The following is an 18,020-nucleotide window of genomic DNA, read 5'->3' as shown; positions in this document are numbered from 1 at the left end:
GTGGTGGAAAAAGTACTCTATTGTCATACTTGAGTAAAAGTAAAGATACCTTAATAGAAAATGACTCAAGTAAAAGTGAAAGTCACCCAGTAAGATACTACTTGAGTAAAAGTCTAAAAGTATTTGGTTTTAAATATACTTAAGTATCAAAAGTAAATATAAAAGTAAGAATTGAAAATTCCTTATATTAAGCAAACCAGACAGCACAATTTTCTTGTTTAAAAATTTACGGATAGCACAGTCCAACACAATCGTTTGACATGTTTCTACTGACTGTTACGGAACTTTTTGACATTTCGTCTGCTTTAGTGAACGTGCTTCCTGACTTTGGATTTGTTTACCAAACACGCTAACAAAAATAGCTATTTGGACATAAATGATGGACATTACCAAACAAAACAAACATTTCTTGTGGAAGTGGGAGTCCTGGGAGTGCATTCCGACGAAGATCAGCAAAGGTAAGTGAAGATTTATAATGCTTTTTATGAGTTTTGTTGACTGCACAATTTGGCAGTAACTGTATGGCTTCCTTTTGTGGCTGAACGCTGTTCTCAGATTATTGAATAGTGTGCTTTTGCCGTAAAGCTTTTGAAATCTGACACAGCGGTTGCATTAAGAACAAGTGTATCTTTAATGCTATGTTAAACATGTATCTTTCATCAAAGTTTATGATGAGTATTTATGTTATTTGACGTGGCTCTCTGTAATTTCTCCGGATATTTTGGAGGCATTTCTGAACATGGCGCCATCGTAAACTGAGGTTTTTGGATATAAATTTGAACTTTATCGAACAAAACATATATTTATTGTGTAACAGGAAGTCCTATGAGTGTCATCTGATGAAGATCATCAAAGGTTAGTGATTCATTTTATCCCTATTTCTGCTTTTTGTGACTCCTGTCTTTGGCTGGAAAAATAACTGTTTTTCTGTGATTTTGCGGTGACCTAACATAATAGTTTGTGGTGCTTTCGCTGTAAAGCCTATTTGAAATCGGACACTTTGGTGGGATTAACAACAAGATTACCTTTAAAATGGTATAAGATACATGTATGTTTGAGGAGTTTTAATTATGAGATTTCTGTTGTTTGAATTTGGCGCCCTGCACTTTTCACTGGCTGTTGTCATATCATCCCGTTAACGGGATTGCAGCCATAAGAAGTTTTAAGATACAAGTATATAAGGAAGTAGAGGTACTGTCAATGTCATACGAATGAGAGTACAGATTCGTATATGGGAGAGTATATCCAATCGGTCCAGATGAGAACTAGGCTGTCACAGCCAATCATACCAGTCAAGCAAGTTCAGTCAGACACCCAACAGGGGTCACATTACAATTCATAGCAAACATTCTTCCAATTAGATACAAGTTGAATTTAAGTACAAAACATTGTTTAATTTTGAGACAGTTTTTTTCCCACTAAATATACTGTAGATTTCCCCATCACCATTGGAGTTAGAGATCATATTTACTTGTTGTTGAGTGTCATTGCACTGATAAGTGTATACGTGTGTGTTTGCTGCAGTGTGCTGGCAAGAGGGGGGGAGCGAGGGTAGCTACACCCGTGGTTCCCAAACAAGTTTGATAAAGTTTTTCAAATGTTCTTGTGATCCACCAGATCACAACGTAAAAGATCACTGCAGACCACCATTAATTGATTGATGTCATTGATTGGCTCACTTGGTTTCCCAGGTTTGAATCAGTTTGTCCCACACCATTGACCCCCCATTTGGGAACCACTGAGCTACAACCATTGAGCTTCTTGTGGGTACTGGGTAGGTGTGTGGGTGAAGGAGAGAGTGAGCTACACCCCTCTCTCCAGGGCCCTGCCCTCTCTCCTTACCTGCAGCAGTGATTCGGCCTTCCCCAGACCCTTGTCCGTCTCTGATAACGCCCCCTCCAGCTCCTCGCTGTGCCTCCCCTGGCTCTGTAGCTCCGCCCTCATCGCCCCTAGGGACTCCTCACCCCCTGCCTGATTGGCCCTCCCAGGCGGGGCGGCGCCACCTAGGCTCTCCTGTTGGATCTGCTGCTCAAGCTGGGCGGAGCGAGACGAGAAGTCGTGGAGTCGCCGGCCGCAGTCGTCCATCTTGGAATGGAGCTCCCCCAGCCTCCTCCTCATCCCCCTCTCTCTCTCCACCTCCGCCTGCAGCTCTTCCTCCCAGAACGTCTCGTGGGCCAACTCGGCCTGGTTCCTCCTGGCTGCCTGCTCCAGAGCTTCCATCTCCTCCGGGAGACGAGCCTCTGGGACAGGGGAGGGGGCCGGGGAGGCCCTGTTCCAGGACCGAGAGTCTCTCTCCATGGCTTCCAGCTGGGCCTCAATGGCCCTCAGCCTCTCCTGCTGCTGAAGAACCTGCCGGAAAACCTCCTCTTTGCATGGGCCCACTGGAGGGGAGGGAGAGGAAGAGTGGGGGGAGGGAGAAGGGGAGTGTGAGGAGGGAGAGGGGGAGTGGGAGTGTGGGGAGGGAGCATAGTGGGGAGGGATGGGGCTGGGTGAGGCCCTCTGTTCGGGGGAGTCGCGGGGAGACTTTCTGATGAGCTGCTTGGCTTTGGTTCTGGGGGAGGTGGAGGGCCCCAGGTTGAAGGTAAGGGACTTCTTGGGCTGGTTGTGTTTGAGGGGCTCTGGGTTGGGGTGTTTGGGCAGGGGAAGAGGGGTGACCCGGTCCTGGCTGGAGCCAGAGCCAGACCCTGGTCCATCACTGCTACTGGGGCCGGTGCGGCGCAGGAAGAACTGGACATCGTTGCTGTGCTGGCCCAACTTGGCCAGGGACTCCAGGGGCTTCTCATTGGCTAACAGTTGCCTCTCTGAGTCCCTCAGTCTCTGGATTAGCACGTAGCGACCCGTCTGACCTGTGGCAGGAAGAGAGCGGGAAAGAGATTGGGAGAGAGAGGGAGAGACAGAGAGCCACAAATCACCACACATACCAGACATCACCACACAAATACACAGTAAGTGGGCATCATGTTGACACCCAAAGTTCCATAATCTATACAGTTAACTGCTAGTTGCCCTCTCTCTGGCTCTGGGCTATGGCTAACGGCTATACAAGACTCTAAACTCTAGGTCTGCAGTCCTTCACTCAACTCTCTCTCACTTCTCTTAGCAATGAAAAATATGAGTAGAAGACTGTTGTATAAGTCTTATACAACATATAAACATGTTCAAACAAACTGAAATCTCCATGAGGACTCTGAAATGAGGACAAGCTCTCCCTAATGACCTGGCAGCCGCTCACTCACAGAGGAAAGGAAACTGCTAAATATGGAGTTTAGTTTTTGGCACTGCAGTATGCGGCTTCAGTACAGCCTGAGAGTGTGGTGACAGAAGCTTGCTCCATACCAAGTCAACTCCTAGCCCCTTTCCCCCTTGGCACTTCTTTGAGGTCAGAAAGGATGGGATAGGTGGAAGACACCTTGCCCTATGATCAGTGGGATTCTCACCATATTGCTGAATCCTATCCAATCTTTTCAGATTGGTGACTATGGGGTAGGGGCCAGGTGACTATGGGGTAGGGGCCAGTCAGGGTTGGTTTGGAAAGAGCCTTAAGGATGTCGAGGGACAGAACTTATACACTAGAGAGGAAGAGGAACTGAGATACTGACCAATGGCCTGAGCCAGTGCGATGACCACATCCTGGCAGGAAGTCTCCTCTGATAGGCCACAGACAACGCGCACCACTCCATCCACCCACACCTTCAGCTCCATCTGAGACGCCACGCTACGAGATGTGACAAGGACTTCAGTTTAGATCCGCTTGGCTTGGCTCGGTTTGGCTCAGTTCAGCATTGCATGGTACTACCGACTCCTCTCTGCAAGGAAGAGAAACATGGATAAGATTAAACAACACCCTCACAACCAACCAACCGGCCGTACCAAAATACTATACGTGTTACAAGGAACATGTCGAACTTCCACAACGTTATCCAGCCAAAGGGGGTGAAAAAAAGTAATCCCTCAAGACACAGCAGCATATTATTGTTGCTAAATTTAACACACCCTGTAGGCATCTGTGTCACATACAAGTGGCCCATTTCCTTCTCCATCTGTTGATTATTGAGGCTATGGGTTTAGCATCTCTCCTGCAGGCTCTATACGTAACAGAGCCGTTTTGACGTCAGGCCCTGCGTATGTGTGACTGAGTCTACCAGTAGTGACTGAGGTTTACATTTCCAGCCCACTGCCCCTGGGGAGCTGAGCAGAGCCGAGTATTGCGTTCCTGAAGTTTCCTGTTGGTTAGTTAAAGCTCCGATGGTACCTCACGGACCCGAGAGCGTCAACACAGATCTGTAACCCAATTAATATCTCCACTTCCCTCCTTCAAAGACGTTAAGACAGCTTATTGCCAAGAGGAGTGGACAGGCAGAATGCACTGTAGCCACTCGGTGTGTGTGTGTGTTACACTTTGATGCCTCCCACCAGGAGCTGACCTGGCAGACCTGGCAGACTTGGCAGACTTGGAACTTCAGAGACTGTCTCTGGGAAGAGCAGCGCAGCCTAACACAGGATGAGATTTAAGCCTGAGTGTATTTCACAGTGACGAACAGGAGCAGCACTTACCACTTCCCTGTGTGCCGATTTATGACTATGCTTGATCTGTATTCCACTAATAACAAGGCGATAACATGTGTAGCCTGACTCAAAGTCAATAAAGCACACACAGAAACCTTTTTTTTATGACAGTAGTAGTAGGCTAGGCCTATAAAGTGTCTCATTTGGCACATGATAACTCAGTAAGGCCAAAGACACCAATATGGCAGTGTGATCCTTAGAAAGGTTCTGTCAACATGAGTAATAGATCATATGACCCACTTGCTGTGTAACTGGCACACAGCACAGATAGTGTTCGAGTTCCTCCCCCTAGCCTAGCTCCTCCCCCTCCTCTCGCTGAGGTGTTTTTACCCAAATCCTCTATTATCTCCTCCCCATTGAGTGTTGACTGTGGTCCAGGCGCCACCTATACGGGAGCTGCCCAGCAGGAATGCACTGACTTCATCTGATGAGCACAAAAATTCCAGCTTTCTTAACAAACCGTCATTATTACGGTTTATATACCATTACTAGCTCCCCTCCCTGTGACCAAGCTACCCCCAACATTACTCATGATGTGGTATTTACAGGCCAAACACTGGATGAGCTGGAGAGCAACAGGGGAGCACATTTTGGCAACAGGACACAGAACTATTCACAACACCACCACACAAAGGAGTCACAACTCAACATTGCCACATTTGTATCTATCTTCCGGTTACTCACACAGGCTGTTTTCATTTAGAATGCAAGTCAGGGAGGGAGGGTTAATCTGCTTATCGACCTCACCAAAAGAGCATTCTAGCACTATGGTGGAATTATCACGACTGCACATAAAAAACTCACACACAGACCAAAGTGAGTTCACTCTATTCGAGATGAGATTAAATGAGTCATCAATCTCTATCGCATTGCTTATCTCCTTCAATAACAGCCCTCTTTCCTTCCTCTGGTATCGGTCAGGCCGAGAGCCGTGGAATGCTACCTTACAGGCCTGTGTGAGAGAGAGGGAGAGAGACGCTGGAACAAACTCTCCTTTGTCTATGAGAAGACTAGGACTCTAAAAATACACTCAGTAACCCAGTAAATCAAACATGGCATCCAACACCAACCCATCATAGTGGCCTGAGAGAGACACCGCTCAACACACTCAGGTAGGAAACTGGAACAAACACTACACCTGAATTCTACAAAATGGCTTCCATTCCTTGTCACTTGTATTGATCCTGCAGAACTGGACGATAGGTGGAAGCAAGTGTAAACGTTGATATAGGCTTCCAAAGATTTCCTTTAATTTATCTAGTGTTTTCAGATGGTTGTAAAATCAGTTGGTGAGATAAGGTGAGGACATATTAGATAAGAAGAGGGTAACGCTTTGGATTAACAGAGGTATCTGTCCTCTGACCCCTATACATTAGCTCAATCTCATATAGCACCTCACCTGGCCAAGTCTTATTGTCCAAACGAGCCCTAGTGTGACAGGTTCTCACGCTGCCTATGACACCCTGTGACAGCTTAGGAGTTGAGTGTGCCATGACAAGCTGTCCTCCCACAAAAACACACCTCCTAGACAGTGAAATGTGATCAAGCACACCAACAGGAAATAAACCAACCACATTACTGCCTGGCTATTCTCACTGTTTGTTTGTCACAGGAACAACGGTGGTATCTATGGGGCATTACCATGTAAAAAGCCCCATGAGCACTATCATGTGAAGTTTATAGGAGAACATACAATTTGGTGTCAAATGGAAGCTAAGAGAAATAAGGCATATGTGTTTTTAAACCATTTTCCAGGAATAAGCAAAGTTTTTTATTTACTGTACTCTACTGTGATGTCCAAACTTGTGAAACATAGACGTCTGTAATTGGTTCAGATTTTGTCTGGCCAGGGCGGACTGACCAAATTTCAACTACTTTCAACATCCAAGGACGTCCACTGTCAGTCGGTGCTTGATACAGTAAATCGAAAAAAGGGTAGGTGTCATGGCAGGTGTCAGTAAGAGCTGGGAGAAGTGACATTATATTGAGAGAGGAGAGAGAGAAATGGGTAGAGTGATAGGGAGGGGCTGTCAAGACTGTTTTCACAGTCTTGCCTTGACCACTAGAAGACAGAAAGAGAAAAAAAAACATTATGAGCTCAACATAACAACATGTCAGTGGAAGGGAGGACAGTAGCAGGAGACCAGTGGAAGGGAGGACAGTAGCAGGAGACCAGTAGAAGGGAGGACAGTAGCAGGTGACCAGTGGAAGGGAGGACAGTAGCAGGTGACCAGTGGAAGGGAGGACAGTAGCAGGTGACCAGTGGAAGGGAGGACAGTAGCAGGTGGCCAGTGGAAGGGAGGACAGTAGCAGGTGACCAGTGGAAGGGAGGATAGTAGCAGGGGACCAGTGGAAGGGAGGACAGTAGCAGGTGGCCAGTGGAAGGGAGGACAGTAGCAGGAGACCAGTGGAAGGGAGGACAGTAGCAGGAGACCAGTGGAAGGGAGGACAGTAGCAGGAGACCAGTTGAAGGGAAGACAGCAGCAGGAGACCAGTGGAAGGGAGGACAGTAGCAGGAGACCAGTGGAAGGGAGGACAGTAGCAGGAGACCAGTGAAAGGGAGGACAGTAGCAGGAGACCAGTGAAAGGGAGGACAGTAGCAGGAGACCAGTGGAAGGGAGGACAGTAGCAGGAGACCATTGGAAGGGAGGACAGTAGCAGGAGACCAGTGGAAGGGAGGACAGCAGCAGGAGACCAGTGGAAGGGAGGACAGTAGCAGGAGACCAGTGGAAGGGAGGACAGTAGCAGGAGACCAGTGGAAGGGAGGACAGTAGCAGGAGACCAGTGGAAGGGAGGACAGTAGCAGGAGACCAGTGGAAAGGAGGACAGTAACAGGAGACCAGTGGAAGGGAGGACAGTAGCAGGAGACCAGTGGAAAGGAGGACAGTAACAGGAGACCAGTGGAAGGGAGGACAGTAACAGGAGACCAGTGGAAGGGAGGACAGTAGCAGGTGACCAGTGGAAGGGAGGACAGTGGAAGGGAGGACAGCAGCAGGAGACCAGTGGAAGGGAGGACAGTAGCAGGTGACCAGTGGAAGGGAGGACAGTAGCAGGAGACCAGTGGAAGGGAGGACAGTAGCAGGTGGCCAGTGGAAGGGAAGACAGTAGCAGGAGACCAGTGGAAGGGAGGACAGTAGCAGGAGACCAGTGGAAGGGAGGACAGTAGCAGGAGACCAGTTGAAGGGAAGACAGCAGCAGGAGACCAGTGGAAGGGAGCACAGTAGCAGGAGACCAGTGGAAGGGAGGACAGTAGCAGGAGACCAGTGGAAGGGAGGACAGTAGCAGGAGACCAGTGAAAGGGAGGACAGTAGCAGGAGACCAGTGAAAGGGAGGACAGTAGCAGGAGACCAGTGGAAGGGAGGACAGTAGCAGGAGACCATTGGAAGGGAGGACAGTAGCAGGAGACCAGTGGAAGGGAGGACAGCAGCAGGAGACCAGTGGAAGGGAGGACAGTAGCAGGAGACCAGTGGAAGGGAGGACAGTAGCAGGAGACCAGTGGAAGGGAGGACAGTAGCAGGAGACCAGTGGAAGGGAGGACAGTAGCAGGAGACCAGTGGAAAGGAGGACAGTAACAGGAGACCAGTGGAAGGGAGGACAGTAGCAGGAGACCAGTGGAAGGGACTCCGGTGCCACTGGGAACATCATCGACCAGGCCCTCGCTTCCTCCCTGAACTTAACCTCATACCCGCTCTCCTCTACTTTTCCTGTCCCAAGCCCCGGATACGCGACCATTGGGATCCGGCACAATTACGCACATCACAGCACCACTCAGTCTCACTGTGGGAGAGCCTTCATGGAGAAGCTGGGGGTCATGGTCAGTCTCACATCTGGATACTGGCCTCTGTCCCATGGGCAGGTGGAGAGGACCAACCAGGAACTGGGGAGGTTCCTTAGAAGTCACTGTCAGGACCGGCAGGGGAAGTGGGCCTCTGAACTTACTTTGTCACTCCTCCACCGAGCTGTCTCCCTACCAGTGCGTCCTGGGGTACCAGCCGGCCCTGGCCCCGTGGACACCGAGCCAGACCGAAGCCCCTGCGGTGGATGAGTGGTTCCGGCGTGCAGAGGAGGTTTGGAACGCTGCCCACGAGAGGCTCCAATGCGCCGTCAACCGACAGAAGGACCAGGCGGACCGCCACCGTAGTGAGGCTCCCGTGTTCCATCCTGGTGATCGTGTCTGGCTCTCCACCAGGAACCTCCTGCTCCGCTTGCGCTGTCGGAAGCTGAGTTTGTGGGGCATTTCAATGTCCTCCGGAGGGTCATTGAGTTAACATACCGATTACAGCTCCCCACTAACTACCGGATCCGACCCTATTTTCATGTTTCCCTCCTCAGACCGATGGTTCCTGGTGCACCTGGCTGATGCTGTCTCCCACGACACCCCTCCACCTCCCCTGGATGTTGAGGGAAGCCCTGCCTATGCCGTCAGATCCCTCCTGGACTCCCAACGTCGTGGGGGTCGGCTTCAGTACCTGGTGGACTGTGTCCCATCATTAGGCACACCTGGACTTCATCACTACCCTCAGTTGTCATCAGTGCTTAGGTGTTATTGTTTTGTCCCACATTCAGTACTCTTCTCATGTCATCAGTTCATTATTCACTTCACCTTCTGCACCTGCTTTCTGACTCCCGGTGTGTTACGTTGAGCTCATTTTGGAGTCACTTTTATTGTATATTAGAATAGAATATGTTTCTAAACACTACTACATTAATGTGGATGCTACCGTGATTATGGATAATCCTGAATGAATTGTGAATAATGATGAGTGAGCAAGTTACAGAGGGTCAAATCCCCTGTTTTTTGGTAATTTCGAGAGAGTAGCATTTCTTGGGGGTATGATCTTTGACCCTCTGTAACTTTCTCACTCATCATTATTCACAATTCATTCAGGATTATCCATAATCACGGTAGCATCCACATTAATGTAGTAGTGTTTAAAACATATTCTATTCTAATATACAATAAAAGTGACTTAGGAAAAGTGACTATGACCCCTACCTTCTGGAGAATTTTTTTTTATTATACAAACTCTTTCAGCAGATTTTTCACCTAGTTGGCTCAGTGATTCGAATCATCCACCTTTCGGTTACTGGCCCAATGCTCTTAACCGCTAGGCTACCTGCCGCCCTGTAACAGCATGCCAACATGCCACCAACAACAGCATGCCAACATGCCACCAACAACAGCATGCCAACATGCCACCAACAACAGCATGAAATATCATACGTAATTAATCGTGCACATCTATCCTGGGATAATGTAAGTATGTCAATGAGACGTCCAGCAGCCTCTGACAGCTTCTCCAACCCCAACTGTCTTCAGGTCGACTTCACCACATCCTTACAGTGGCATTTCAAGGCCTGACTAACACTCATCTATGTGGTTGTGTGAAAGGTGTGGAGGATCCACACAGACCACTGACACATGTTCAGAAACACATCCATCACCACTTTCCAGGTTTTCAAAAACACAAATATCCACCCAGGCCCTCCACACCCAAAAGTCTCAGAGAACAGACAAAAAGCAGCCCAGAAATATCCCCCGCCCGGACCCCATCCCCTCAACCCACCCTAAGTTGCTCAATGCTGCTCTGCTTTTGCTCCTTATCTCCTAGTTCAGCCCAGATCCACCCAGAGAGACAGAACAGTGATTACAGACATGTGCCCTTCCCTTCTCTCACTTCCCTTCTCTTTTCATGCCTCTCATCATCATCATGAAGCCTCCAACATGGCTACTTGCTACACACACTCATCATTATTCCAATGGAAGAAACAAACACTGACACACAGGTCTAGTCTGGTGCTCTGAAGGCTAAGGCTGACTCTTGCCACAGCTTGTTCTAGGATTGAATAGGGTGAATAATCAGGTGTTCTTCCTCAGAAGAGAGAGCTCCTTGCCCTGATAACCTCTAACCATGGTAACCATAGACACATTCCTGTGGCTACTAACTCACTTGATAGATCACTCTAAACACACACACACATTCACAAAGATTCACACACACATGCACGCTCACGCAAACGCACACAGATTCACACAAGTACGCAGTTTTTCAAAAGTATCTTTAATCTGATTACAATCTTTTTGCTGGTAGCATGACTGCTGACGCAAACGCACACAGATTCACACAAGCAAGTACACAGTGGTCCATGCCAACCAATTCTAAGTTTCCACCGTACAGTAGAGGTGATGGTCATTCAATGGTGACATTTGTCTAGTTTAATGTCAGCCAAGCTACTAGGGTCAGCTCTCAGGGGGACAGGAACACATATCTACACTCGACAGAGCACAACAGACTCAGTACAGGTTTTCCTCAAGTGATCAGCATCAAAGCCTACACCGACACACAGGCAGCATATATCTTTCCGTCTGTGTGTAAAAGACTGTTTGTATCTGTATGAGTTACAGTGTCGGCCTGTATACAGCACAGGGCCCAAGACAAGCAGAGCATGAAGAGGCCTCCATATGTACTCCACAGCTGTTCATAGAGGGGAACACGCATACACACATTCACTTTCACAAAGACACACCTACTTACTGTACGTCAGACACACCTTAGAATAAAGGATATGGGAAAACTTTCCGCATGTGCTTTAGGATATGAATCCGATCCAACACCTGCCCCTTAGGCAGTGAAAAGCAAGGAGCGGTATGGGTGGATGTGTGCCCACACTAACTGTGCTACATGCTAATTCAAATCTATCCCCGCCCCTCAGAGAGAAAGCACTGTTGACACCAAGGCTCAAAACTATTATTGTACAATCAAAGAGCGAGAGAGAGATTGAGTATCCCTTGTCACTGAGTAGTCACATGGAAGAGAGGAGAACAATGAGGAACAAAGGCCAGTGTACAGCACACACACCCTCAAAGATGACGCACACACACAGAGTTTCAAATACGTTCTCTTTCTCTGTGAAACACAAACATTAAAACAAAATCTCTGTTCTCCCTTTTGTCCTCACTCACAGGCAAACACACACAGTCCTTGACACACCAACAGCCAGTACCAGTGTAAGTATCACCCCCAGCTCCCTGAAGTAAACAGTGTGATAATGAGTGTCATTCTGGCGGTCTGGACAGTAGGCAGTGCCCTAGCGACGGGCACGGCTCTGCCTGCTGTGCCACTCTCACCCCCGGGCAGAGACAGAGACAGTAAACAGCTGGCACCAACCACCCTGGTCCCATCTGCACTTTGGGGAGACTCATTGTTACAATGGTCACACATGTATTCCTCTGGGCTCCTCTTGCTTTGCACCCCAGAGACACTGATTGCTGCTCCTATCGGTAATGTACAACAACATAGTCTGTCACAATGGGCTCCACATATTTATGTCGTCCTCACGCTCGCTTTGTTTGTTCGGCTTGACACTCATTACCGGCTTTGTTGGTTCTGTCCGTCTTGTCAGGCCGTCTGTTTTATGACCATTCTGCCCCAGGTGGGACAGCGATAACGCTATAATAAAACTGTTGATTAAACTTTCTTTTGTCCTCTAACATCCATTCCCTCTATTCTTCTTCTGTCCCTCCATCGTTCAGAGCAGCTCCACAAGTGAGACAGATAAGACTAATAAAACAGCCAATTAGGTCAAATCATCGTCATCTGCATCCAGCAGGGTTCTGACAACATAACCGCACCACCGGATGTCTCCACTACAGAGCATGTAGTGAAGACAAGATGACACACACGTCCAGTGGTTTGGAGCAGGTGCTAGAGGTCAAGGCTCAGGCTCAGCAAAAAATAAAAGAAGACTCAAGAGTCGAGAAACATTACAAAATGTTGTTTCAATAAACCACATGGGAGCGTACTGTAGATCTGAGTGTGCAGTCTTCTTGTACCTTTATTTAGCAACAGTCCAGAGCAAGCAGCCTAGCAGTTTCTAACTTCCTTGGATGTCTGAGGAGGAGAAAGACAAGAAGCTGTCACATTCTGACACTCTGACCACAGACATAAAAAGCCCACAAAACTGCATCCTGCAGTAGGCCATATCTAAGCATATGTGTTCACATGCAGAAGTGATTAGCAGTAGCTTTGTCCTCCTACAGAGCTGCACTGACTGACTGACTGACTGACTGACTGACTGACTGACTGACTGACTGACTGCAGTAGAGAACAGGGAGTGGTCACAGGCCCTGGAGGAAATAAGATCTGTGAACTCAAGCCTCCACATGCTGGCCTAAAAAGGACTTTAATTCCTGGAGAACTTTTCAAACAGGACCACACCTCAGACTCGAGCGGATTAACCTTTACGGTCTGTGACAATGTAATAAAGAGGTTTGAACAACAACAAAACTTCAACGAAAGGTTTAGTTTATTAGGAGGTCTTAGCAAAACAAAAAAAGCAGAAAGGTCCCTGTGTGTGGAGGTAGAGGCAGGTTTTTTCTCCTGTCTCACAGTCTGTATAGCTGTGTGTGTGTGTGTGTGACGTTTTTTCTCTCACACAGAGGGGGCCAGGCTGCTCTGGCCTCTCTAGACAGCCTGGTCTCATAGACTAGGCGTAACATAGTAAAAGTACATTCGGGACACTCAAATTTGGTATGGTTACATAAGACAGAAGGTTACTTGAGTAAATAACGAAAGTAGGTTGGTTGGTTGGTCAGGTTGATGGGTGGAGGTATAACGCAAATGTCTAGCAACCCAAAGGTTACATATTCAAATCTCATCACGGACAACGTTATAATTTTTGGTAATTAGCAATTTTGCAACTACTTACTACTTTTTAGCTACTTTGCAACTACTTAGCACGTTAGCTAACCATTCCCCTCACCTTAACCTTAACCCTGTAACCAACTCCTAAACTTAACTTTAACCCTAACCCTAATCTTTATCCCTAATCCTAACCCCTAGCCTAGCTAATGTTACCTATCTAGCTAACATTGGCGTTAGCCACCTAGCTAACGTTTTCGCAACAAATTGGAATTGGTAACATTTCATATGTTTTGCACATTTGTAACATATTGTACGAATCGCAATTCGTGACATATCATATAAATTGTAATACGTAACATATCATACCAAATGGATGACGGACATCCAAAATGAATACACGCCATGCGAAATGTAACATATCATACTAAATTGCACGTCCCGGATTTACATTTAATATGTTACATCTACCCCTGAGTCCAGGTTGGACACAGCTTGCTAATTAGACTGAGTGGTTGCCTGGTTTTCCGGCGAATGGAGCGCCAAAACAACTCATGAATAATGCATTTCACAGCACATTAATTTGGCAAATATTTCTCTGAACAAATCCCAAACACATGTGACCGATCGGCAGAGCCTCTTTGAAAATATCCCCTCTGTCTGTCTGTGGTAGCACTATTCAGATGCTAATGATTTAGCAGGAGGCATCATAAACTGTGGTAATAAGTGGCTTCAGCCACTCATATAGAAGAACACTTCACTGCTACAGACATCAATATCAACTCATTATACTGATTGGCTTGCTGAAGCCTTATATCCTCCAGGTTTGTGGGTTTATTTGCTGCAAGAATGAAAACATATTTTATAATAAATATGTGTTCTCAAAGCCTGTCAACAGTGTTTTAGTGGTTAGTTAATAATGTGGACACCTGTGTCTCTACGGCTCTGTGAAATGACAAGGCATATGCCAGCTAGGCATTGTTGAGCAACATCTCATTCAGTTTAAAAGATGCAGAGTAACCACCCAGTTGGATACATATAAACCAACAGTAGCAACATAGAGTATAAACACCAACAACAATAAGGCTAACGGACAGACCGACAGAGACAGACACACAAGACATTCAGAGTGTCAGTCCTGCAGCCGAACAGCACAATGTGAAAACCACAGTCTGGGTGAAATCCCAACGATCATCAACTAGCTACCAAGCATGGCAATACTGACAAAGGAGTTGACTTCTCATCATCATCAGTCAGAGTCCGTCAGTGGGACAGTGACTTGATGACAGGTTCCTACTCTAAACCACAGAAAAAGCACACATCTGGGCAAAACGGTTTATATAGTCATGCCCAATCAGAGGTTATGGTATGGTTTAATCATACCAAGAGAAGAATATAGGTTTTGCTCACACTAATGACTCACCCCTACCTCATCCACTCACTGGCCTGACTAAATTCACTGTTTTTGGCTGATTTAACTAACTTAACAGTTATGTTCACTAGACCAGTGTTTTCCAAATGGTGGGTCAGGGACAACTGGTGGGTCACAGCTGATTCCTTTTCAATCGTTACATATCACTTCTCCATACTATGTCATGTATTTCCTGTGAATCTAGTAATGTTTTATTCCCCTGTTCAGAAAAATATCTCTGTCACTTGCATTATTTACCAAACAGTACTGTGAAAGTAGCAGGTGGCCACTAGATTCCGTAGTTCCTGTTATACCGCCACACTCTTTTATCCATTATGCTGGTCAATTGTGTTTATTAAATAGATCACAGCATTTCCTTTGCAACTTTGGGTAGAAAACCAAAAGATTTGTCTCATTATGAAAATAAATTGTGTTGTCATCTTCACAATTCAAGCCAGTCCTCCATGAAAGTAATTCAGTTTGTCCTTCTTTTAAACTTAATCACAACAATGGAGCCGGAGAAGAAGGCTGACGTTTTATGTGTCCCCAACCGATTGTGTTTTTGTTCGTTTCTTTGCAAAAAATGTTTTACTTATTTTGTAAATAATGTTGCCGCTACCGTCTCTTATGACCGAAAATAACTTCTGGACATCAGGACTGCGATTACTCACCACGGACTGGCAGAATATTTTTTTTCCTTTAACGAGTCTGACGAGCCCGACGCGAACAATATATTTCTTTCTCGGGAACAGGCCCAGATCCCCGTGATTTGCGTGAAGAGGAGGCAGAGCAAAAGGGGCCAGAGGGCGGGCTGCCTTCTGAGAATTAGTAGGCGATCGAATAAACCCCCACTTCCTTCCATTCTGCTAGCAAACTTGCAATCTGTTGAGAATAAATCGATGACCTACGCGGAAGATCTTATGCTTCAAAGAGTTGTGGCTGAACGACTATCAACATACAGCTGGCTGGTTATACTATGTACTGGCAGGATAGAACAGCGGCGTATGGCAAGACAACAGGAGGTGGACTATGTATTTTTGTAAACAACAGCTGCTGCACGATATCTAAGGAAGTCTCAAGGTTTTGCTCATCTGAGGTAGAGTATCTCATGATAAAAGGAACACTATCTACCTAGAGAGTTTACATCTATATTCTTCGTAGCTGTCTATTTACCACCACAAACCGATGCTGGCACTAAGACCATACAGCCATAAACAAACAGGAAAACGGTCATCCAGAGGCGTCGCTTCTACTGGCCGGTGACTTTAATGCAAGGAAACTTGAATCTGTTTTAGCTCATTTCCACCAGCATGTTAAATGTGCAACCAGAGGGGAAAAAAGCACCAGTAACTAGATCAATAAAAAGGTGATCAGATGAAGCAGATGCTAAGCTACAGGACTATTTTGCTAGCACAGACTGAAATATGTTCCAGGATTCCTCCGATGGCATTTAGGAGCACACCACATCAGTCATTAGCTTCATCAATAAGTGCATCGATGATGTCGTCCCCACGGTGATCGTACGTACGTACCCCAACCAGAAGCCATGGATTACAGGCAACATCCGCACTGAGCGAAAGGCTAGAGCTGCTGCTTTCAAGGAGAGGGACTCTAACCCGGAAGCTTATAAGAAATCCTGCTATGCCCTCCGACAAACCATCAAACAGGCAAAGCGTCAATACAGGACTAAGATTGAATTGTACTACACCGGCTCTGACGCTCGTCGGATGTGGCAGGGCTTGCAAACCATTACAGACTACAAAGGGAAGCACAGCCGAGAGCTGCCCAGTGACACGAGCCTACCAGACAAGCTAAACTACTTCTATGCTCGCTTCGGGGCAAATAACACTGAAACATGCATGAGGGCACCAGGAGTTCCTTAAGACTGTGTCACAGATGATGCAATCGCTATTGCACTCCTACTGCCCTTTCCCACCTGGACAAAAGGAACACCTATGTGAGAATGCTATTCATTGACTACAGCTCAGCGTTCAACACCATAGTGCCCTCAAAGCTCATCAATAAGCTAAGGACCCTGGGACTAAATTCCTCCCTCTGAAATTAATCCTGGACTTCCTGATGGGCCACTCCAGGTGGTAAGGGTAGGTAACAACACATCCACCACGCTGATCCTCAGCCCAGGGGCCCCTCAGGGGTGCGTGCTCAGTCCCCTCCTGTACTCCCTGTTCACTCATGACTACACGGCCAGGCACAACTCCAACACCATCATTAAGTTTGCTGATGACACAACAGTGGTAGGCCTAAACACCGACGACGATGAGACCACCTATAGGGAGGAGGTCAGAGACCTGGCCGTAATGTGCAACGTGATTAAGACAAAGGAGATGATTGTGGACTACAGGAAAAAGAGGACCGAGCACGCCCCCATTCTCATCAACGGGGCTGCAGTGGAGCTGGTTGAGAGCTTCAAGTTCCTTGGTGTCCACATCACCAACAAACTAACATGGTCCAAGCACACCAAGACAGTCGTGAAGAGGGCACGACAAAATCTATTCACCCTCAGGAGACTGAAAAGATTTGGCATGGGCCCTCAGATACTCAAAAGATTCTACAGCTGCACCATCGAGAGCATCCTGACTGGTTGCATCCTGACTGGTTGCATCACTGCCTGGTATGGCAACAGCTCGGCCTCCGACCGCAAGGTACTACAGAGGGTAGTGTGAATGGCCTAGTACATCACTGGGGCCAAGCTTCCTGCCATCCAGGACCTCTATACCAGGCAGTGTCAGAGGAAGGCCCTAAAAATTGTCAAAGACTCCAGCCACCCTAGTCATAGACTTTTCCCTCTGCTGCCCCATGGCAAGCGGCACCGGAGAGCACGGTATTGGGTTGGTATTGGGTTGCGTTGTGTTTACTGGTAAATATCACTAATCACAATACAAAGAGCTGTTTTTTGATAATTTTATTGAAAAACATAAGACTGCCATGCAATTAATAATTTTATTAGGATTGTAACGACTTTTTAGTCCTTAGCTCATTTCTCCATCAACGTTTTGGGCTTTTAGGAAAAGTGTTCATTTGAGAATTGCATAGGGATAGCCATCTCATAGATCGGCCACTTATTGGACTATTCAATGATAGTTGGGTTTAAGCATTAGGTTAGGACAAACTGAATTTCTTTCATGGAGGACTGGCTTGAAATGTGACAATGACGACACAATTTATTTTCACAATGAGCCAAATCTATTGGTTTTCTGCACAAAGTTGCAAAGGGAATGGTGTGATCTATTTAATAAACACAAGATACCAGAAAAATGTATAAAAGAGTGTGGCAGTATAACATGAACAGCAGCATATAGTGATACTACTTTATGGTAAATAATGTAAGTGACTTCAATTATTAATTTCTCTGAACAGGGAATACATGACATAGTATGGAG

At 46.8% G+C, this 18,020-nt stretch overlaps 1 protein-coding gene across 6 annotated transcripts in view; it reads right to left on the bottom strand.

Moving 5' to 3' along the window:
• The window catches only part of LOC139540096 (ras association domain-containing protein 7-like), a 59,660-nt gene that overhangs the window by 4,950 nt on the left and 36,690 nt on the right, over window positions 1–18,020 (bottom strand). For 4 of the 6 annotated variants that reach the window (XM_071343656.1, XM_071343655.1, XM_071343657.1 and 1 more), the window contains 2 exons: window positions 3,600–3,806; window positions 1,843–2,846 (listed from right to left, as the gene is read on the bottom strand). In XM_071343656.1, the coding sequence (XP_071199757.1) occupies window positions 1,843–2,846; window positions 3,600–3,702 (1,107 nt within the window). In that variant the 5' untranslated portion in view covers window positions 3,703–3,806. Of the gene's footprint in view, window positions 1–1,842; window positions 2,847–3,599; window positions 3,807–12,400; window positions 12,459–18,020 lie in introns of all 6 variants that reach the window. The other 2 variants (XM_071343659.1, XM_071343660.1) reach the window with 1 other exon arrangement.

Source organism: Salvelinus alpinus, chromosome 15, assembly GCF_045679555.1.
Source record: "Salvelinus alpinus chromosome 15, SLU_Salpinus.1, whole genome shotgun sequence".
NCBI classification, from domain to species: Eukaryota; Metazoa; Chordata; class Actinopteri; order Salmoniformes; family Salmonidae; genus Salvelinus; species Salvelinus alpinus.
The sequence above is the reverse complement of the archived record's forward strand: the minus strand, read 5'-3'. Positions and strand labels throughout refer to the sequence as shown.